The 24,342-nt window shown below is 37.3% G+C and overlaps 1 protein-coding gene across 1 annotated transcript; it reads right to left on the reverse strand.

The window, feature by feature from the left end:
- Positions 1-665: 665 nt before the first annotated feature.
- Positions 666-3,630, reverse strand: LOC145625208 (uncharacterized). Its single transcript, XM_081678284.1, has 5 exons — positions 2,268-3,630; positions 1,559-2,108; positions 1,086-1,385; positions 899-1,010; positions 666-815 (listed from the first exon to the last, which is right to left on the reverse strand). The coding sequence occupies exons 1-5, from the start codon at positions 3,628-3,630 to the stop codon at positions 666-668; spliced, it is 2,475 nt and encodes an 824-aa protein (XP_081534410.1).
- Between the last annotated feature and the right edge of the window lie 20,712 nt (positions 3,631-24,342).

Here is a 24,342-nt window from a genome sequence, read left to right on the forward strand (position 1 = left end):
AAACTAAACATCTAAACTGAAATACAAAATAAGAACAACAATAATCAATGCATCAGAGTTGAAATTCCAAAGATGAATTCCAGAACTGATTATTCCAGAAATGAATCATACCAGAAATTCAGTTCTGGATTCAGTTTGGAATTCAGTTTTAGAATTCATTTGTTATTTGACCAATAAAAAACCGAGACAATAATACTACTTAGTACCATTAAAACAGAAATTAAGTTAACAAAATGCAAAATTTGATGAATTAGAATAACTAAATGAAATATAAAAATACACACCCATCCAAATTTATGAACTCAAATCTATAATAAATTATAAAAGTTTTAAACAAATTATTCAGGTATATCAAACAAGTCCCTAGGCTTAGTTTTCACAACATGACACCACCCTTTTTGTATCTCATCCTGAATATAAAAAACTTGTTTTTCTTGAGATGAGAAAACAAATGGATCATCACGCAAAAATCGCCCAGTGTGCATCAACTTTGAGAAATTGATACGAACACTTCCATTCGGATTTGTTTTGATACCCCTACGGATATCGACCCAATCACAACGAAACAATACAACCTTATAAGAACCATAATAATCTAATTCCAAAATTTCTTTGAGTTTTCCATAATATTCGTGACCCTCTGCTTCCACCATGATTCCTGAATTCTAAGTTATTCGAAATCGCTCGCGATCCACAATATCAAATTTGTAACCATTGATAATAACACTTTTCATCCTTTTCCCGCGGTTACTCAAGCCACCGGCTAAGGCTTTTCTTAACTTTCCTTCTACCGTGCTATCATCTAAATTATGGACCTATAATTCGAGAATCATAAAGTTAGAATTAGAAAGTTATATAATATGAAAATAAAAAGACCCTAAATGTAAAAGCATATGACCTTGCTTTGCAACCAATCTGCAAATTCATCAAGTATCCACTGATTTTCAATAGATTCATCAGCTTGACTACCTCCAACGTCATTCTCTTGCCTCTTTAATTTTAAGAACTCACTATCGAGATTGTAAATTTTATGTTAGTAACAAGTATATATTGGACGCTTTAACTAAACTCAGAAAGCTACTTACTTGAGCACCGGGGTTAATTCATCGGAATGAAGTAAAACATAGCGATGAGCTTGCTTTAAACTTCTATCATCCAACCGGACATTTTCTTTTTTTCTAACAACACGACCACCAGAGTTATACAAATAGTTATCAATGTTTGATACACCATCCTCATTCCTTCTAGGTCTATTGAACATAGTCCCAACACTTTCTAAATATCTCGAACAAAATGCAATTGTCTCCCACAAAAGGTAACCTTCCGCTATAGATCCTTCCGGTTGCGCTTTATTGCTTACATGAGATTTCAAAAAGGCCAAGTACCTTGAATTATAGTAACGATTTTGTATGTGAATGTGAAAGAATAAGGAAAATTATTATTTAAAAATTGAATAATACAAATAAATAGAATATTAATAATAATAAAAAATAATAATAATAATAATAATAATAATAATAATAATAATTATAATTATAATTATAATAGTAATAAGTACCTTTCAACAGGATACATCCATTTATAATGAACCGGTCCGCCTAGTCTGACCTTTTCCACTAAATGAATTAGTAGATGAACCATGATTGTAAAAAATGTTGGTAAAAATTCTTTTTCAAACTTGCAAAGAGTCAACACGAGCTTTGATTGAATGGTATCTAATTCTCTTGTATCTATAGCAGTTGAACATATCTTTTTAAAAAAGTCAGACAACTCTTCAAGCAAGTCAATAACTCTTGTGGCATTCGATGCCCTTAAAGCAACCGGGAGGATATCTTGCATGAGAATATGATGGTCGTGACTTTTCATATTAATAAGTTTCCGTTGCTTTAGATTCACACATCTTTGCAAATTAGATCCATATCCATCAAGAACTTTCATCTTTTTCAAGACTTTCAAAAATCGTTCTTTCTCCTCGTTAGACATGGTGTATGCAGCCGGCGGGATGTAACCTTGAGGGTCGATCCATAGATGAGGTTTTATATTCAAGTTCTTTAGGGCTTCTCTGCCACTCTCATCATCCCTACTATTATCCATATCTAAAAGAGTTCCTAATAAAATATCGGACACATTCTTTTCAATGTGCATAACATCTAAATTATGTCTAAGAGGATTATGCTCCCAATACTCTAATTCAAAAAATGTACTTTTCTTTTTCCAAAGAATATGATCACCATCGGGATCACAATCATCATCAAGTTCATTGGCACCTTTTTTCCCTCTTTTTTTAGGAACTTTATTTGTCTTCCCATATACATACTTTACCCCTTCTTGTTGCTTCAAAACTTCGGTCCCGCTGGTACGAATCGGAGCAATACCATATTCTTCTTTCCCATCAAACAAATTAGCTTGTGAACGATATGGGTGATCAATAGGCAACCATTTTCGATACCTAGGGTAGATAATTTTGCCACCAAATCTATTTGAATTAGTATAATGAGTGCAAGAAGGACAAGCTTTGTAGCCTTTCGTACTCCAACCTGACAGCATAGCATAAGCCGGAAAGTCATTAATAGTATAGTGTAGGGCTGCTCGCAGTTTGAAGTTGCTTCCACTATAAGAATCAAAAGCATCAACACCTTCCCACAATAATTTCAGTTCATGGATTAGTGGTTGCAAGTACACGTCAATATCCATATCGGGACCAAATTTACCGGGAATAATTATAGAAAGAATAAAGGATGATGGTTTCATACAAAGCCATGGTGGTAAATTATAAGGAATGAGGACCACCGGCCATGTACTATAATTTGTGTTCATAAGACGATATGGATTAAAACCATCACTCGCTAGGCCTAATCTAACACTGCGAGGATCAGCGACAAACTCTGTATATTTTTCATCAAATTTTTTCCAGGCCTCGCCATCAGCAGGGTGTCGTAGAATCTTATCATCCTTACGATTAAAGTGCCATCTCATGTCCTCTGCAGTTTTAGATGACATGTAAAGCCTCTTTAATCTAGGGATAAGGAGAAAGTACCGCATTACTTTAGCTGCCTCGCCTTTCTTACATGCTTCTTTTCCTTTTTCATTTACATCACCCTCCTTTCCTTTCACATTTTTCCACCTTGATGTCTTGCATATATGACACTCACTTTTATTTGCGAATTCGCCCCAATATAACATGCAATCATTTGGACATGCATGGATTTTCTCATATCCTAACCCTAAATCATTTATTATCTTCATGCCTTCATAATAGGACGATGGAAACTCCTTAATAATGGGAAATGCGTCAACTAGAATTTCAAGTAATTTATTAAATGACTCTGCAGACCAATGGAACATACACTTTAGGTGAAACAAATGCAATAGAAATGAAAGTTTCGAAAAAGTAGTACACCCCTCGTATAGGCCTTTTTCAGAAGCTTCCATGAGATTTTTATACTTTGCCTGTTCTTCATTTGAGAAAGTTGATTGATACTCATCATCTACCTCGCGATAAATGGTAAACCCCTCATCCATGTCATATGAATTGTCATCCTCAATACTTTGTTCATTAAATGATGGATCTTGAGTTTTGTCGGTTTGTTGTGTATTAAATCTAAAAGCTGCTCTTAGTAACCCGTCCATATCATCTCGACCTACTGCATTCACTTAATCATCACTTAGATCATAGGTCTTACTCCCTTCATCTTTACGATGAAATATCCAATTTCTATAGTTTTTATAAAAACCATAAAATAAAATATGCCCTCCAACTTCTTCTACAAAATTCGTTTTATTTAACTTGCACTTATTACATGGGCATTTAGTTTCTCATGTATTTGGTAAAAGAGTCTCTTTAGCAAGTTCCAAGAATTTCATGCAACCTTTAAAATAACCAGGATCACCTCTTGGTAAATCAATCCAACTAGTATCCATGTCTACAAAGAAGTATATAGTTAATTGCCAAACGAAAACAATGACAGTAAGTAATTCAAGCCTACAAACTTGTTGTGGGTGAAAGAAGAAAATTAGAAAGAAACATGCAACAACAAAAAAAAGTTTACAAATAGAGTATACAACACTAAATTCATAACCACTGGCTTTAATAGAATATACAACATTAAACCCTTGATATACATAGATTTTAAATAGAAAACATGCACCAAGGCACCAATACAGCAGCAGGTCATGAGTATTAGGCAAGGGAATGAGTGAGAGCTCATAAAAAGACAAAATGCAACAATTCTAAAATTCCTTAATACAATTGTCCACGGCCTTACATGTAGTGTCATAGATAGTGAAAAAAAAAGGTAAGTCGAGGCATGAAGCTATTCAAATCCAACTAACTCACACACATCCATTTTGGTAATCTATCTTTGTTAGACAACAGTAGGAGTCTACTAGGTCTGCATATATAGACTAAATATAAAATGTATAAAATTGAGACTTTCAGGATGATGTACAGCTGCATTTTCACTGTCAATTACTCAACCATAACAAAATCAGATAAGATTATGAATATATTGATGTTTGATGCAATGAAAATCGTACCTTAATAAACTTTGGCTTGTCTAAAACCACAAGGGAAATGTAACTCTCAACCAGAAATCTACAGCTGCAACAACATCAAAGGAAATATCTGTTTATAAAGAAAAATTTTAGCCTCATGCTTCCCTCCAAACATCATAGAGTTGTTTAAACATAAAGCAAATCATTTATGACAAGTTATTTAACAGTGTTCCACCTAAGAAGTAAGCTTTCTGCACATAAATTTCTGTCAATTATGTAAATTCATACATTGCTTACTTTTACCTCTAAGAGGCAATTGTCACCATTAAGCAATTGTCAATATTTCAGATTCTTGATCCAAAATAAGAGCTAAAAACAAGAAAACTCATATCAAAAACCCATAAAATTCATATCAAAAACCATATTTGATTTATCAAATTATTTAGAAATAGATGAAATAATAAATTGATAGTGATACTGAACGAAACCTAACTACTGCCAAAGAGAACAATCAATAAATTTTAAAGCTATATTATAAGGTTAATTAAGGATTAAATCACTAACATATCTCTCTCTACTTTATCCATAGCTGGCTCATAATTGATATTTGTTTCGTTACATAATCGAAAATAGCTGCCTAATCCAAATGCCATTAACGTTACCAAAATAAACATCACACCATATGAGTCCCAGGAACACTTCCACATTCAAGCTGGCATCACCAACTTTAACTTTTGGTCCACAATTCTTCCCCTCCAGATGAATCACATAAAAACTTTATTTTTTCTTTAATGATTTTGAATAAATATTTCACCATATAAGTACTGAATTTTCCTTTACATATTGATGAACCAGAAGCAATTGTTTGTTTTACGGTAATCATATCAAAAACCAGAAAATTCAAAGCCTACAAACTAAAACCCATAAAATTCAAAGCCTACAAAATTCATATCAAAAACCAGAAAATTCAAAGCCTATAATATTCATATAAAAAACCCATAACATTCCAAACTAAAACCCTAAAACGCCATAAAAATCATAACAAAAACCAAAAAACAATTTGAAAAAAAAAAAAGAAACATGAAAACTTGGATTCAAAAACAGAATTCACGAAAAAAAAAACAACATAAAAAGAAATTAATTTATCTAATTAAGGCCAAAAAATTACCTCGCAACAAGAGATTGATTCTTGTTCTTCATCACCAACGCAAAATCGAAGACATGCAAACAAATAATTCCCAATTTTAACGAAAATTTAGAGAATTGTGATATATTAGGTGCCAAAAACGATAGAGACATACACCTAGCAACAATATTGTTCAGCAAATTGTAAATTGTACCTCTAATTTATGAAAATGACGAGCCACAAAACCCTAAATTCCTTGAAATTTAGCAAGCAAAACCCAGAAATTAACCTAAAATTTGTGATTTTTTTGGTCGCTGATGAGAGTGATGATGGAGTTTAGAGGAGAGCAGAATGAATAGATGGGCAGTTTAATTGGGAACCTAAGCTATTTCGAATGAGGGTGAAAATAAACCCGCTGATTATTTTCTTTAAAAAATTCAAAATTGCGGGCAACTTTACTCACGTGCTATGCACGTGAGTTTCTCGACGCTTTTAAGTGTCGAGAAAATTTTCGACTACAAAAAGCGTCGCAAAAAAACGGAACCAAAAAATATAGACTGACGCCACTTCAACAGCGTCGAACCAATTGCGTCCAAAAATCACTCTTTTTGTAGTAGTGTCTCTCTCTCTCTCTTTTTTCTAAACTAGCTTCTCTCAAATATAAAAATTCCGTATTCATTAGATCTAGATACACCTAGCCATATTCGAAGTTGCCTTCGCCCTAGACGTGAAAGGTTTAATTTCTGAGGGTTTGGTCCCAAATCTCTCTTTCAATTATTTAATTTGATTTAATTGTTTTGATTATTATTTTCCTTGAAGTTACTAACGTGTGTATTTTGTTATTAGAAAGAGGTACGAGGCATCAAAGTAAGTACTTTAATGATTTTTATTGATGTTATGATATAGAGTTCATGCTTAGGTTGTTATTATGATTCCTAGTATCATGTCTAGGGTAAATTTAATACTAAGTATGATTGTTATGATGCCTTTTATTTTCCTTCCTAATATTTATGATTTTTAGTATCATGTTAGGGTTAAATATATAATCTTTATTTTTTAGAGACATGCTAGGGTTTGTTATTAATCTTGTTAGTATCATGCGTAGGATCTTGCTATTATTATGCTTTAACATGATTCATGATTATTTTTATAATTTTAATTATTATGATTAATTTTAAGATTGTTATAATTATTATTATTGATTATTATTATGTTGCTTGATATTTATTGTTATTGCTTGATCACACCTTTTATGCATGTTTAAAGGGAATTTGTACTTGTAATCATGCTTATATAAGATAATTAATAATCTTGTTTAGGGTTAATATGATTATAATTCAAGTGATCGCCAATAATAGTTTTATTTCTGCATTAAATTCAACCAACATAGATAAACAGGTTTAGGGTTAATCCTATTGATTGCACGTTAGTCAGAAAGCGCACATGAATACGATCTGAATAAATTAGAGGCCTATTATTAGGGCAGGTTCAATCTCTTTTAGATTGGATTTGTACCTTCATCCCCGAACCCTATTTGGTTCAAGACCTTATGGAGTTGACGATCTCTTGGATTGTTAAAGGGGTGTAACCTTCACCTCGTGAACGGTTTACAAGTTCCTTATAAAACTTGTTGGCGACTTTTTTGCTCTATCTTCTTTCCCTTTGGACGCCACCGTACTTTAGTGTATGATCACAGTGGGATTCAAGCTAGGGGATTAACGCTTGAAATATTCCCCACAACCTCTGTTTGCTGGCGCCAAATTCTTCCAATACCGAGCCAGAAATATGCGTTCTAATTTCGACCAGTTTTTCGTATTGTTTGCTCGATCCTACTTCTTGATTGAGTTTTTCCTCACTTTTCTGAAACCCATATGTGTTCTACATATGGAAATAACCCTCTTGGAATTCATGCTCCATCTACCTGATTGAACACTCTGAGCAACAAAGGGTACATCCGAGAATGTTGAATTCACCAAACCATGGAAGCGAGTTTTTTCTAAAACTCGCGATGTCCCATCCACTCGCGCCAACCCTTCACGGTTAGGCTTCTGCGCGGTGCATCCGGACAATTAGCCATGGACCCTCTATTGACTAAACCATATCCCGAACTTTAGAGAACTAGAACCATGGTTCGGTTGCAAACTCATTGCATCATATTGTGCCTACTTGACTAATTGTGCATTATTTGTTGTGTATATATATGTTTTCTTAATCGTTTGTTTGACTTGTGTTGAGATTTAATAAATTAATGACTTAAAGAACTTTGGCTAATTAATTAATTTATTAATTAATTTGAGTAAATAAAGTCTAATATTTTAATCAGAATTGACCTAGTACGACTTTAGGCATACCCCTGTTGATTAATAACACCGAAAACAGTCTCAGATTGAAGTTCCAGCATTGGCGCCAAAATATGAGCTATAGCGCCACTCTGTGGAGTGTGGCGCCTGGCGACATCTCTGTCGTCTGGCGCTACACTGCACAGTGCAACGCCAGTCCTGTCGTTTTGCCGACAGTTCGGATTATTTGTCGAGTCATCACCTAGTGTCTAATTGACCAATTTTCTAACTAATTTGGTTAATTTACTGTCAATAATACTTTTTCGAGTCATTAATTGAGTTTAGGCACTAAGTCCCATGGTCTTACACAAGAGTCCAAACATGTCACTTACACTCAACGCACACACCAATACACACACTTTGACCATGTCTCAGAGAGTCTTGCATGCGCGTTTTTTCCGTCATTTTTTTAGGGGGGGTAAGTTGGATATTAATCCTCCAATTTAAAAACTATAGTTAGTTCCCTAAAAAATATACACATATTTTGCGTAATAATATGCACTCATTTTTTATTTTCCTTTTTAAAACCGTAAAGTCAAGTTGATTTGAGTCAAGTAATTAAAACGCAAAATGGTTTAAATTAGAGCGCGTGGTCAAGAAAGGAAGGTGATGAGTGACATTTATGTCACTCTTAGGGAGTAGTTTTAGAGTCATTTTCGTGTTTTTTTTATCTTATTTTTCCTTTCTTTCTCTTGTTTTCTCTTTAATAAAGTTTCTAGTTTATTTTAGTAATTTTGTCGTGTTTTAGTTCTTTTCGTAGTTTTTAGTTTATTTTCGTATTTTATTTGCTTTTGATTTGTTATATTTCGTTCTTTTTTTTTCCTTGAAAGTTTTCTAACTTACTTTTATTTATTTTATTTGGTTTTGAGTCTATTTTATTTCACTTTCTTTGCTTGTATATTTTTGTTTAGTTTTTTTTAGTTTTAAGTTTATTTTGTTATTTATTTGATTTTTATTTTATTTTATTTTGTCTTTTGATAATGCCCTCGTGTTTTTGTTGTAGGTCGAGTTTGGTGTTTCGGGTTTTAAAGTTGTGTTCGAGTTCAAAGTCCGGGATTCGAGGCACAAATTTGTTCTAAAGCTGCTGCCCTGTTGCTGCCAGCTTAAACTACACCACCCTCCCTCATTATCCTTCACCACACAACACCACCTCACCTCCCCTGCTGCTCCCTGCTTTCCACTCACAAATCACACACAACCGCAACACACACCAACAGCAACTGCAACATCAACAACAGCCACACACACCAATACCCAGCCACCGCACTTCACCCAACAAAACCATCACGCAACTCCACCACTCACAGCCACCAATTCACCAATAACAACAACACCATCATGCACTCCCCTGCTCCCACCAGCCACAACGCCAACAACCACAAAAACCACCTCCAATTCTTTTCAATCAACCCGCGACCCTAACTACAACAGCCTCTGCTTCACCCCGTAACACCACCAACACCAACAAAAACCATACCTCCAGCCCGAAATTCACCACCACACACAACAGCAGCCACCCTCACACCACCGCACAGATCTGCCGCAACCAATACACCACCAGCCGCAACAACCCACCGTTCCCACAAACCAACAACAACCATACCTCCAGCCTGCAATTCACCACCACACACAACAACAGCAATCACACCACCGCACAGCTGCCGCAACAACCATACCCCAAACCAAACCCACACCAATACACCTCCCATACCGCAACTACTCAAACCACCAATCGACCCAAAAATCAGAACAATTAGCAAATTAATCAAGTTCGAGCAAATCAATGAGTGTTCGGCCGAACTTCGAGTCAGAGACTTTGGGGGTTTTGTTATTCGAAGAGGAGTCTCACAAGCTTCTCACGCGAGTTTTAATGAAAATTAAACGGCCTTGATTGATTGCTGGTTGATGAAGATGTCGATGATGATTTTTTGAGCCATTGATGATGGTGGTATGATGATAAAAAAAAAAATCAGAGCAGCCAATTTCGAAGAAGAAAGGGGGAATGGGGTAGCTGATGGTTTGGTGGGGATTTGTGGGTTTATTCGATTTTTATTTTTCTTTTCTTTTATTTTTATTTTCTTTGTTTTCTTTTCTCTTTTTCTTATTTTCATTCTTTTATTTTTTTATTCTTATTTTAGTTTTCTATTTTTACTTTTCCTTTTAATTTATTTTATTTTATTTTCTTTTTCAATTTTTCCTAGTTTTATTAAGTTAGTATAAATACCCATTTTTTGGGGTAATTGAAAAACATTCAATAACTATCTATTCCTCTCTCTAATTAGTTTTTAGTTTTAGGTTAGGTTAGGGTTAGCCTTCATTGGTAGAGAGAGAAAGTGAGGTTTTCTTCATTAATGAACTTGAATTTTGAAGAAGGAGCTTGTTCAATCCTTTGTAGACCTTCATCTTCAATTAATGAGCAATTTCTTACTCTTTTTTTTTACCTTTGTTCTTGATTTTGTTTATTTGCTTTTATTTTTCTTCTTTTCTTATTAATCATGTTGATGCTTATTGATTTGATGATTGATATTGTTTTCAACATGATTTGTGAGTAGTTATCTAGCCAAGGGTGTGGGGATGGTGTAGTTGCTAATTGTTCATGCTTTTAATGTTGGGGTTATGTTAATGGTGATTAAAGTCTTTGCATGCTTGATATTCTTTGGTCTTTCTTGCAAGTGCACATTGTTAGTTGATCAAAGATGAGTCTTTACTAACAAGTAACGGAAGTTGACTTAGTTGAGATTCATTACTATCGATTGTTATTTAATAGTACCTCCTAGTATATGGTTCTAATGTGGAAACATAGAGGCTATGTTAGGAGAAGCCAATTGACCCCGGAAGGCGGCTAGATTGGACCTTTTACTTCGGTATTCATGCATGTTTAGTTTACCATTGATATGCTACTTTGTTATTATATGGTCAAGCGTCAACTTCACCTACCCATTTCCCTTGGTGCCTTAATGTTTTATTTCTTGTTTTAGCATTTTTAGACTTTAGTTTATTTATCCCCTATTCCGGACTAGCTTAATTGTCGATAACATTTGGTGGTGTTTACCGTTCTCTGTGGTTCGACCCCTATGCTTGCCTTATACTCGTATTAGGTTTGTTTAGGATGTATAAATTGTATTTGATCTAGGGATAGACAATTGACGACGCGTTTATTCCCTTGTCAAATTGGCGCCGTTGCCGGGGAACGGCTTCCATTATTGTTATGTTATCTTATTGAGACTAGTCCATTGTATATATTTTCTTTTGATTTGTTTTTGTTCTCTTTGTTTTGTTTGAGAAAAAATGGCTTTGAATTGACAACGCGTTTATGACCCCTCGTCTCTCATTAAACCTGTCAAAGAAACCCTTTCCATTGAAGAAGACGAGGAGATCTTTTTCGACGCCATGGATAACCTTCCAAAACCAGCAAGTAAAGAAGATATACAATTGATCACACTGTCTATGATGGAAGGATCGCATTTGCTACGTGAAGCTCTCAAGGCTATAAAGGAACTTCAGCAGAAATATGACGAGATTCCATTCCCGAAAGATGTACCTAAGAGAGAATTCACACCCATAGGAACGACTTATGAGGCAAAGCGTTTTCCTTTACAAATCACTGAAAAACCCAAGAAGAGTAATAGAATCTACACTCCAATTGGGATCCCATATGTACAAATGTTCGAAATGCTCTCCGAGAGTGGCGAGATCAAACCTCTCGAACCGAGAGCATTCGAATCATTGAAAGGACAGATAGATAATACTGTCAGTATCATCAATAAGGGGGCCACACTATCGAAAACTGTTTTAAATTTAAGGATTTAATTCACAAAATGACTGATGAAAAGAAACTAGTCTAAGTTCCACAAGAAGATGATGCAACCATTAATGGAGTTTGGGATAGTGATGAAGATGATGTCTACTTAAAAGATATAGTAGGATCTCCACCGTCTGTGTCATACGCCATGGATGACTTTTGGGCTGAGGAAGACTCATCGATAGACGTCCACACAAGATCTGGGAGAATGCAACCTCTCGTTTCAACACAACCCATGCCAACTACGCAACAAGTTCCCATACCTATCATTGAAGATAATGATATCGTCAAACAGTTTAAGAAAACAAAAGTTGAAATGAACGTATGGAAAATTTTGGCGACATCTCGAGAGCATAGGTTGGCTGTAATGAATGCCTTGGACAAAATAGGGATAGATTATGACACTACTCCTGAGGGGTTGGCTAACTTCCTCACGAGTGAACTTCCTAGTCCAATTAATTTGATCACCTTTTCTGACAAGGATTTACCTCCGGAAGGTGACAAACATTACAAGGCATTAAACCTCACGATAGTTTGCAAGAGAATGAACGTCCCTATGACTCTTGTAGACAATGGATCGGCAATCAACGTCTGTCCACTTAGAACTGCGAGGATGCTATGCATAAGGGATGAAGATTTAACTCCGTCTACACAAGGAATAAGGGCCTAAGACAACACTCGTCGTCAAGCTCTTGGTAAAATTACCATGAATGTAACGGCGGGAGCAATAGAACATGCTACTACTTTCCAAGTAGTAGACATTAAAGCTTCATTCAATCTACTGTTGGGACGCCCTTGGCTTCATGACCTAAAGGTCGTCCCCTCATCTCTCCACCAACAAGTAAAAGCCATAGTTGGGGGAATTCCTATCACCATCGATGCTTCGCCTATGAGGATCAAGTCTATAGAAAATCAAATAATCATTAACGTGGAGCACGACGAGGATGATGAAGACTTATGGGGCTTTAATGAAGAGGTCTCCTTAATCCAGGAGGATGAAAGGACCCGTCTCTGCCTTGACCCCCATTCCAACATGGTTGTAAATTCTATTCTTAAGAAACAAGGAAATTTTCCTGGGATGACCCTAGGAAAGAAGAAAGGAATAACAAAATCGCTGGAGTCACCTGACCTCCCTAAGTTAGACACTTTCGGACTTGGTTTCGAACCGACTTGGAAAGATCTCAAGCGAGCCCAGGAAAAATCAAAGGCACGTACAGACACTCGCACTCAAAAGAAAGCAATCCCAATGGATCAGTATCCTCTTACACTTAATGGTCAATTTATAAAAGAAGGAGAGGACTATCTATGTCATGAATTTCCCGAGCCATTTGTTGTAAACGGCATAAGGCAACCGGGATTTGAGATTTTCTTTGATTGTTATTTCACAGATGAAATCCCAACTCCTGTCCATAAGGAGAAAGCACCCCCATGCTTTGACTTTAACTTCATGGGATTACTATTTGGGCGAGAAAAGAATGAGCCAACTTACAGAGAGGATAACTCCATGCTCATTCAAACAGTCTTACAAAGCGAAAGCTTCAATCCCTCAAAGCTTATCACTCCAGCTGAAGGATCACTACAAGGGTGGCGCAAGACTATCAAGGTGACTACTCTAAGTGAAAGAAAAATATCCATCATGACAGGGCAAGGACCAATGTTTGAAGAGTCGTCTAAGTCAAGAGTCTGAGTCGGAGTCTCTCCCTATAGAGTTATCTAGGTCTTTAGTAGTAACACCTCCCCCCTCTATTTCTTCACCTAGAATAGTTAGTGATCATGTCCCTGAGGACATATCACTCTTTGATATAATGATCTTAGAGTATAATTGTAGGGAATAAATTTCAAGCGTTAACCCCCTTGCTTGAACCCCACTGTGATCATACACTAAAGTATGGTGTCGTCCAAAAGGGAAGAAGATAGAGAGCAAAAGAGTCGCCAACAAGTTTTAGGAACTTGTAAACCGTTCACAGGGTGAAGGATACACCCCTTAACGATCCAAGAGATCAACAAATCCATAAGGTCTTTAACCAAATAAGGGTTCGGGGATGAAGGTACCAATCCAACCTAAAAGAGATTGAACCTGCCCTAATAATAGGCCTCTACTTTGTTCTGATCATATTCATGTGCGCTTTTTGACTAACATACAATCAATAGGTTAACCCTAAACCTGTTTATCTATGTTGGTTGAATATTAATGCACAAATAAAACTATTATTGGTGATCACTTGAATTATAATCATAATTAACCCTAAAAAAGATTAATAAATATCTTATTAAGCGTGATTACAAGTACAAATTCCCTTTAAACATGCATAAAAGGCGTGATCAAGCAATAAAAATAAATGTAAATATCAAGCAACATAATAATAATTATAGCAATAAAATATAATCATCATAAATTATAACAATTATTAATCATAAATCATAAAGTATAATCATAATAATAATCATTATAATAACAACCATATTAATAATAACAATAATCATGTCAAAGCGTAGCAAGATCCTAGGCATGATACTAACAAGATTAATAACAAACCCTAACATGTCACTAAGCAATAAAAATCAAAGCTTTTAGCGCAAACATGATACTAACAATCATAAATATTAGGAAGAACATAAAAGGCATCGCACTTTTAATCATACTTGATATTAAAATTACCCTAGACATTATACTAGGAATCAAAATAACAATCTCAGCATGAATTCGATATCATAACATCAATAAAAACATTAAAGCACTTACTTTGATGCCTCGTACCTCTTTCTAATAACAAAATACACACGTTAGTAACTTCAAGGAAAATAATAAAATCAAAACAATTAAATTAAATAATTGAAAGAGAGATTTGGGACCAAACCCTCAGAAATTAAACCTTTCACGTATAGGGCGAAGGCAACTTCGAATATGCCTAGGTGCTTCTAAATCTAATGAATGCGGAATTTTTTATATAAAAAGCAAGTTTAAAAAAGAGAAAGATGGTGAATGATTAAAGAGAATGAGAGAATTGACGATTGCGAATGAAAACTGGTTGTAGGTGAATTATAATTGAAAACTTGTTGTTGATGAATGAAAACGGAGTTTTTAATACGTTATTTATAGAGAAAATCATCCAAAAAGATAAAATTAACAAAACAGAGCATTGGCGCACGAAAAACGAGATTGGCGCCAACGCTGGCCATTGGCGCCAGGCGCCAACATTAGCGCAAGGCGCTAATGCCTGGCGTTAGGCGCTAATCCTGTTTTTGACGCGTTTTCTGATATCAGATAAATTTTGCCGTATAGGAGGATAAAATCGTATCTTTTCCTCAAAAATGTTCTTTGATTTTAATTAAAACTCTGAAAAGTCAACAAAAGTCAATTTATCAATGCTAATTGAATTAGGAATGAAAAGAACCTTCTAGAAGAAACTAGAAGACTAAAACCATTTCTAATTACATTAGGAATGATAAATCATATTAGGCCCTCCCCTAGATCATTGAGCCGTACATAAGGCTCAGACCGGGCCCAGTTTAGTAAATTGGCCATAACTTCCTCAATATTCATCAGAATTGGGCTTATAATATATCGTTGGAAAGGTCTTTGCAAGCCCTGTCGAACTACACTACTATTAGACCCATATCATGGACCAACCAAACTGGATTGACTGCTTTCTTAAAATAAGTTTTCAAAACAGAGAGAAAAGAAAAGAAATTAAAACTATCCGCAACACTAAACTTTCCACAATTTCGCTTCATTCGATTATGATTCGACTTGAAAGGTACTCATCACCGGGTTTGGTTTTGGGGAGACACAAATGGGTGTCTACAATAATAATATTTGTTCTTCTCCTTATTTCTTGTGTTCTTCTCTAACCCAAGATAATGAGCATTGCTTAACTAACAATGAAAAAGACAAAGAAATTATTAAAGCAATGGAAACACTCGAAAAGAAAACACCGGTAATTGAAGAAACTGAAACGGTTGATATCTCAAATGATTCATCCAATAAAAGAGAAGTTAAAATCGGATTAACACTTAATGAACAAGAAAGAACCGATTTAATTAACTTACTTAAAGAATTTATCGATGTATTTGCTTGGTCATACGAAGATATGCCAGGCATTAATAGAGAAATAGCTCAACACACTATACCACTAATTCCAGGAATGAAACCTGTAAAACAAAAGTTACGTCGAATGAAACCCGACGTAGCTTTCAAAATAAAAGAAGAAGTCCAAAAACAAATAACTGCAGGTTTCATCTAGGTATCTAAATACCCTGAATGGATCGCCAACGTCGTCCCAGTTTCGAAAAAGATGGAAGGGTAAGAATGTGTGTCGACTATCGAGATCTAAATAAGGCAAGTCTAAAGGACGACTTCCCTTTACCACTCATGGACATTCTGGTAGATAACACGGCAAATCATACGGTTCTCTCATTTATGGATGGGTACGCAAGTTACAATCAGATCCTCATGGCAGAAAAAGACATGGAGAAACAACCTTCATAACACCATGGGGCACTTACTGCTACACGGTAATGCCATTCGGGTTGAAAAACGCGGGTGCTACTTACGAACGTGCAACAACTGCCTTACTCCATGACATGATGCATAAAGAAGTCGAAGTATATGTCGACGACATGATTGTAAAATCAAAAGACCGTCCAGGCCATCAAGTAGCCTTAAGGAAATTTTTCGAAAGGCTTAGAAAATATAATATGAGGTTGAACCCATCTAAGTGCGCTTTTGGAGTCACCTCAGGCAAACTTTTGGGTTATGTCATAAGCTCTAGAGGAATAGAGATAGACCCAACCAAGATCAAAGCAATCATGTCAATGCCACCTCCCAAAACCGAGAAACAGATTCGAGGATTTATTGGCCGGTTGCAATACATAAGTAGGTTCATATCAAAATTGACGACAATATGTGAACCATTCTTTAAAAAGCTCAATAAGAATGTACCAGTAATATGGGATGACGAGTGTCAAAAAGCCTTTGAAAAGATCAAAGCCTATCTCGAAAATCCTCCCGTATTAGCACTAGCACTTCCCGGAATACCTCTTAGGTTATATTTGATGGTTACCAAAGAGACAATGGGAGCTATGCTAGAACAAGAAGTAGAAGGCAAAGAAAACGCAATCTACTATCTAAGCAAGAAGATGCTCGAATACGAATCACGTTATACACCACTTGAGAAGTTGTGCCTCGCCTTAGTGTGGGCCACAACCAAGTTAAGACATTACATGCTAGTGCATACCGTTTTTGTAGTCTCCCGATAAGATCCACTCAAGTATATATTTGAGAAATCTACACTCAATGGACGCATATCGAGATGGATAGTCAATTTATCCCAGTTTAATGTACGGTTTATGCCACAAAAAGCTATCAAAGGATCTGTGGTGTCAGACTTTCTAGCAGACTTTCCAATAGAAGACTCGACGCCAATACAAGATAATGAATTTTAAGATGAAGACTTAATGGTTACTAAAGATGATACTTGGACCTTGTACTTCGACGGAGCCTCAAACAAAAAGGGATGTTGCGTTGGAGTATTACTAGTATCACCTAAAGAAGAGCATGTTCCAATCTCCATAAAACTCGATTTCGACGTTACCGACAATGCTGTTGAATATGAAGCATGCGTGATAGGCCTTGAAACAGCTTTGGCATTGGGAGTAAAAAAGTTAAGGATATTCGGAGACTCTTCTTTAATTATCAATCAAATATCTAAAAGATGGAAAGTAAGGAGCGAAAGTCTAGCCCCTTACCAAACCTATCTGGAAACTCTTACTGATCAGTTAGAGAAGGTAGAGTACACATACCTACCTAGGGAAGAAAATCAATTTGCTGATGCCTTGGCAAGACTAGCCTCAATGGTTAGGATTCCCACGGAAATCGAGCAAATGCCTCTGACTATAGAGAAAAGGCACAAACCAGCATACATCTAGGCTATAGAAGACGACAAAGTAGTCCAAGACGAAGAAGAAGAAGAAGAAGAAGAAGAAGAAGAAGAAGAAATGTGGTACACAGACATACTCAATTATGTCACCAAAGGAGAATACCCTCCCCACGCTGACAAAAGAGCAAAACGAGCATTAAGACTCTTGGCTTCCCAATATGTACTCATAGAAAACGAGCTACATAAAAGGGTACCTAAGGTTCGAGCTCTCTTATGTGCAGGAAAAAAGGATGCACAAAGAGCAATGAGAATAGTCCACGAAGGAATCTGTGGCACGCACAAAAATGGCAAAATGTTAGTCCAAAAGATAATGCGAAAAGGATATTATTGGACTACAATGAATAGGGATTGCCATCAATATGTAAAAAGATGCCCTAAATGCCAAATCTATGCCAATTTACAACATGTTCCTCCATCCTTGCTCTACACCTACACGTCGCCATGGCCATTCTCTACATGGGGAATTGACATCATCGACAAAATCACTCCCCCAGGAACAAGAGGTCACGAATATATCCTAGTAGCAATTGATTACTTCACAAAGTGGGTCGAAGCGCAATCATACGCTAAACTCACTGCAAAACATGTAGCACTCTTTATCGAAAGAAATATTATTTGTCGATATGGAGTCCCACATGAAATGATAAGTGACAATGGAACTCACTTTTAAGCCGAATGTGAAGAATTGTTACAAAAATTTGGCATTCAACATTATCATTCTTCCCCTTACAGACCTCAAGCAAATGGAGCAGTCGAGGAAGACTATCATCGAGAAAATGACGGAAAATTATAAGGATTGGCATGACAAACTTCACTTCGCATTGTGGGGTTGCCGCACGTCAATTCGCACATCAACAGGAAATACGCCATTTTCCTTGGTATATGGAATGGATGTCGTACAACCTGTCGAACTAGTAATTCCATCTCTACGCATTGCATTAGAGAGTAAACTCGATGAAGTCGAATGGACTAGGGCAAGATATGGAGAGCTAATTCTACTCGATGAAAAGCGTCTAGAAGCTCTACATTACACTCAGTGTTATCAAAGTCGTGTGGCTAGACATTTTAACAAGAAGGTTAAGACAAGAAACATAAAAGTAGGAGACTTGGTGTTAAAAGCATTAAGGAAAAATGTTTTAGATCCAAGGGGTAAATTTAGACCTAATTGGTCTGGACCCTACATTGTCAAAACAATCCTGTCAGGGGGTGCAGGAAAACTAACTGACATGGATGGCAATGAGTTCTCGAACATGACAAATCTTGACCAACTTAAGAAATACTACCCATAATTACTTGAGTAGGATACTCAAGAGAGCTACGTTTGGCCTGATTCCTTAAGAAAGGATACGTAGGCCAGAATTAATTAATTAAAAATTCGACAGAAGATCGGCGTCGTAGAAAAAATTCTGGCGCCAGCTGAAGACCGTTAGCGCCAGAAGACGACACCATCGCCTGACGCCAGACTATCGTGACCGACGCCAGTACCGAAATCGTGGCGCCAATTCACAGTTAAATTCTGGGAATGTTTCGGTGTTTTTTCGGAAAATTTTCGATTTCCGTACTCGAAGAATTTCTGGAATATTAATTTTTTTTCGGTTTTCATTGCTTTAATAAAATAAATTTAAAGTAAATAATTTAATTAAAAGCTGAAATTTCATTAATAAAATAAAATTACATTATTGATGGAATTTAAATAAAGCTTAAATAAATTAACTTTAAATAAAAAATATAAACTAAGTCTAATAATTGAAAATTAAGCAATGCTCCTAATCTTCCTTTTCTTTCCTAGCCCTTTTCCATTTTTTGTCTGCTTCCTCCTCCTCATCCATAACCTTAGCTAGTAGGAATCCTTTAGAGGACCTACATTCAATCTTAGAGTAGATAGTTTCCCCTTCAGCTAGGACTTCATGCTTCTTTTCTACCCAAGCTTTTTTCTCTGTGGAGTCAACTTTCCTTTTCCCCTTATCTTTTGTAGTACTTTTCTTCCTAGGCATTGTAGGTGTTTTGAACTCAATTCTTTCACCTAAGCGTTCCTTAGCAGGAATCACCCTGTCACCTAGACGACTCTTCACATCAGTTTTACCCTGATTTTTCTTCAAGTCCTTTGAAGGCTTCTTCAGCAGCCACTTCTTCACATCATTGGGCAAGGAAGGAGGAACCTTTTGGGTAATTACTTCCCATAGAGGTCTGGCACTCCAATAAGTATCAAATTTGTCTACTTCCTGAGAGACAGGGAACTCGTAGGGAGGACGAAGATCTCCGGATGGAATATTCTGAAGTAAGTCGTATTTTCTTTTTACCCTGCAGGAATAGTAATAAGTCATACGGGACAAACTTGGAAGATGGCAGAAAGGTTGCTTGTTGACACCAACCATCCTTTCTATTTTCCACCAAGGGATGACCCACTTGATGGAAAAGTTGCAGGATTCGAAGACTTTCTTCCATTCATGGCGCCCCATCTTAGAGAAGCGTTTCTTCCTCCTCACGAAACAATCCGGAGTGTACTTCTCAATATTGTCTGGAGGGCTAATTAATTCCAGCCTTTCCATTAGCCACATCTGTAAAAAAATTGCAATGAAAATAAATTATTATTACTATACAAAAATATATTTTTTGATTTCTGTAATTAAAAATATTATTTTTCTACCTGTAACAAAATTGGAGAGCCTTAAAAAGGTGTTTTTGGGTTCCTTTTCAATTCATCAAGACTAATCATAGTCTCTCCAACTATCAATGGCATTGGATTTCTCCCTGATTCAATTTGTTCTAGTACGGTGGTTATAATTGATTGACCCTCATTATTTTTACCATTAGCAAGAAAAAATTGATTAAGCATACAAAATAAGAAAGCCCTTCTTCTATAAAGATGAAAAGATTCGGAGTGAGGTTTATCAAAATAATGGCGAGCAAATTCTTTCAAATTAACTATGTTGCCATCTACTATTTTTGATAAATCCCTTTCTTTTAAATTAAAGAAGCGTTCAAAGTCTTTATAATAATATGCATCTATCCTTGTGATTACTACAAGATCTATTGCAGGGAAACCTAAAATAGCACCGATTTCTTCCGGCAAAGGGATAATTTCATCATACCCTATTCTAAAGCAGTGAGTATCAACATCCCAATATTATAGAGCGGTATGAATAAAATCTAAGTCAAGATCTACCCCTTTGATACCATAAATTCCCCCCAAGTGGAACACATCTAATTCTTTTCTTTCTTTGGCATTAAGAGACCGACACCATTCATGGGTGTATTGGGTAAAAGTTTTGGTGACTAGAGACATGATATTATTTTTCTAAAGCTAAGAATTATTTTATTTGCTGAAATTATGAAAATAATCGGCTGAGCAGAGGGCTATTTATGCACGAAATCGGAGCAGTTTTAATCTGGGAAGGATACGGAGTCAGCGCTATTTGGCGCCTGACGCTGCTATTGGCGCTAAACGCCAAAGCTTGGCGCCAAACGCTAAGTGTAGCGCCTGGCGCCACACCAAAACGCGTGGCGCCAGCTGGCGCCAATTTGCCTCGTCATACGCGCTTTCTAAAACCGCGTTTTTACCTTAATTCGAGTCTGCTAATGACTTTACGGCTTCCTTATCTTTTTCTAAAATATATTTTTATTCTTTTTTTTAATTAATATAGCTATTATATTAATTATATTATCTTTTTTGGGATTTTATTTAAACTAATTTCTAAGTTTTTATAAACCCAATATTTTATTTTTTCCTTTTTTTTCTTTTGGGGGAGAAAGTCGGATACCCTCCATCAATAATAAAAATGACGGAATTTTTGCGCAAAATTATTTGTCACACTTTCTTGCACACACAAACATGCACATAATAATCATAATATTAAAAAATGAAAAAACATGATAAATAAAATAAACTCATAATAGTATGTATATACAAAATATGTCTAAAGAAAAATGATGAGTCTAACTAAAAGGCAAAGTTCTATACAAAGTCAAATAAATAAGTAAAAAGCACAGGTAGAAACTACGGCGCCGGGGGAGGCAAACCCATAATCTTATAAAACTCCGCCGTACGAGGAGTAACCTCTCCACCTGCTCCAGCTCCAGCACCAGTATCAACTCCAGTCTCCGTAGGAGGAGGAAAGCTCAACGTGGGACCAGCCCAGCCGAGATCAATCTGAGGCTGAGGCTCCGGAGGCTACTGCGATGACGAGCCAACCTCGTATATCCCACCACCTCTAAGAGCTGAGGTAGCCTCTCCCTGGCCTACCGGCGCAGCATGAGCACCCTTAGAGGAGGAACCTGAGCCCTCTACCACATCAGTACGGGCAGCCTCAGAGCGACCGCCTCTACCTCCCGAAGTAGTACGACAACTTCTCGAGCTAGACCTCGCTGGATCCCTCCGCACCTCAGGTCTCGTGCGGGTACGAGAAGGAATGGGCTGACCCTGCAAAAGAAATTAAAATAAAAAACAAGGCAAATCAAAGCGGTAGTGCAAAAACATATGAAAGAAAGACTACCTCCTGAACGGCGTCGTCCCGACAACAGGTAGCCACGTTTCTCATCCGGACAAGCTAGCTCCGGAAGGCATCTATACATCGTGCCATCGCCGAAACCACCTTGCGCGGGAACTGTCAAAGAAATAAGTCAGTAAACATGCATATTAAATATGGACAAAAGTGCAAATAAATAAGCTTACCCGAGTCTGGTTGTGAGGAATCTCCTCAATCGGCCCATATGTCCCCTGGTAATGGATAGACATACGGGGTGGCACGAACTCAGCAACATCGTCCTGATAAAGCAAAACAAAGTCAGTGAAGCGTTACTTGGAGGCTACTTAACGAAAGATAAGAGCTGAAAAATCGTACCGCCACATCCTTAGCCAGTACAGGAACCAGAGCTAACAACGGCAGTAGCTCCTTCGCATAGCATCGCCAAGGGGTACCAGCTCCCGCTGACATGCTCAACAACCTCGCGGCATTAAACATGTGACGTGGTGGAGGAGCAGGAACGACAAAAATATCGGAGAAATGCTGTCTAGCAACCCCCTCTCCAAGGTATACGGTCGCTCCATAGGTCCCTAAGAAATAGCGACGCTTAGCGGAATACTGCGTGGCTAACCCAGGGACCGCCAGGTCAACCCACTGCCTGTACATCACCTCAGGCTCCTGCAAAGAGCGTCAATCAGGCAAGAGTCTATCTAAAGCATCGCAAAATGGAAAATAAGAAAAGAATCATACCGCGATGATCCAGTCTCGGACATACGTAGTGGACATCCCCACACAGCGGCTGCCCCAGGAAGCACTAACAAGAAACCTGCGCGGCGACGGTCTCGCCGGCGCAGCAGAAGGGAAGTACTCGTAGAACCTGATATACAAGGAGTTAAAATTATCAGCAAGTGCTAGCTAAAATGTAGAGCTAAACTTTATAGGGAATAATGTTTACCTCTACGACCCTCCAAAAGCTGGACAAAGCAACATTCGTCCCAAAGGACCGGTGTCGACACGAGTCCCTTAGCGCTCGAATGAAGTCAACATAGGCCAAGATGGCCCAGTCATATGTCCAGATCCGATGTAGATCTTTCCTGACAACAAAATAAGCGCAAAGATGCGCACCCGCTGCTCTCGGGTGGTCGCACCATCGTCAAAACCCGCTGCTAGAGTCGAGCGGCGAATCCCCCTAGCGCTGAACTGAGACGACTCTACCTCAGCTCGAGCCCGAATGGTAATCGGCCCCAACAGCTCCTCGACCTCAGAGGAAAAGACGTCGATCCCACTGTCGAACGGTAATGGCACGGAGCTAAACTTCAGTCCTGTGATGAGACTGAAGTCGGTAGGAGTGACCATCATCTCACCCCAAGGAAAGTGGAAAGTGTTGGTGGTGTCCCAAAAGAACTCCACCAGAGCACGAACTACATGATGACCCCCGCTGGAGGCAACCATTGCCTCAGAAGTCTCGTACAGCGCAGTAAGACCGCAGGACTCCCATTGGAGTCTCGTCTCGACATCTCTAGCGATGTACATCTTGTACAGATCACCCAAACCGTCACAGCCGGAGCCATGACATCGCGTCCTCCCAACGGTGATACCCCGTCTCACCCTCTCAGAAATGTGATGGACGGGGGAAAAGAACAAGGTCCGCTCATCCCACTCGGGGAGTCGACCAAGCGAAGTGGACGGCTCGGCATCGTGCTCCACGGGCTCATGCTCCCGTCAAATGTCTCGGGACCGTGAACTAGAACCTCGTTGTCTAGCCATGCTACATTGTGCAAAATTATCATGAATTAAGGTTCTATAGTATCTAAGGTTCACCTAGCTGCATGATACTATGTTCGCAAAAAAAAAAAAAAAAAAAAAAAAAAAAAAAAAAAAAAATTGGACAAGAATTGCTAGCAAAAACATTGGACAAGAATTGCTAGCAAAAAAAAAAAAAAAAATTAGACTAAAACAGAGCATAAATTCAAATTGAGCATAACGGCATTTTTCAAGCAATCAAACAATTTCTTGCAATACTATAGTAATTATTGTGACAAATTGGACAAGAATTGCTAGCAAAAACATCAAGAACGAGCCACATTGCATTCCCGACCTTAGGAGGTCCAACAATGGCAATTCGTTCATTTCTTCACCAAATTGAGTCAAACAAGTCTCAAATTACTCCCAAGGAAAT

Source organism: Chenopodium album, chromosome 3, assembly GCF_948465745.1.
Source record: "Chenopodium album chromosome 3, dcCheAlbu1.1, whole genome shotgun sequence".
Lineage (NCBI taxonomy): Eukaryota > Viridiplantae > Streptophyta > Magnoliopsida > Caryophyllales > Amaranthaceae > Chenopodium > Chenopodium album.

Excerpts from the sequence above, each read along its gene's own strand:
- LOC145625208 (XM_081678284.1), bottom strand. The coding sequence starts at position 3,630 with ATGGACGGGTTACTAAGAGCAGCTTTTAGATTTAATACACAACAAACC. Across the intron at positions 1,011-1,085 it reads GAATTAACCCCGGTGCTCAA|TGAGTTCTTAAAATTAAAGA; the intron begins GTAAGTAGCTTT and ends CAATCTCGATAG. Across the intron at positions 816-898 it reads CAGATTGGTTGCAAAGCAAG|GTCCATAATTTAGATGATAG; the intron begins GTCATATGCTTT and ends CTCGAATTATAG.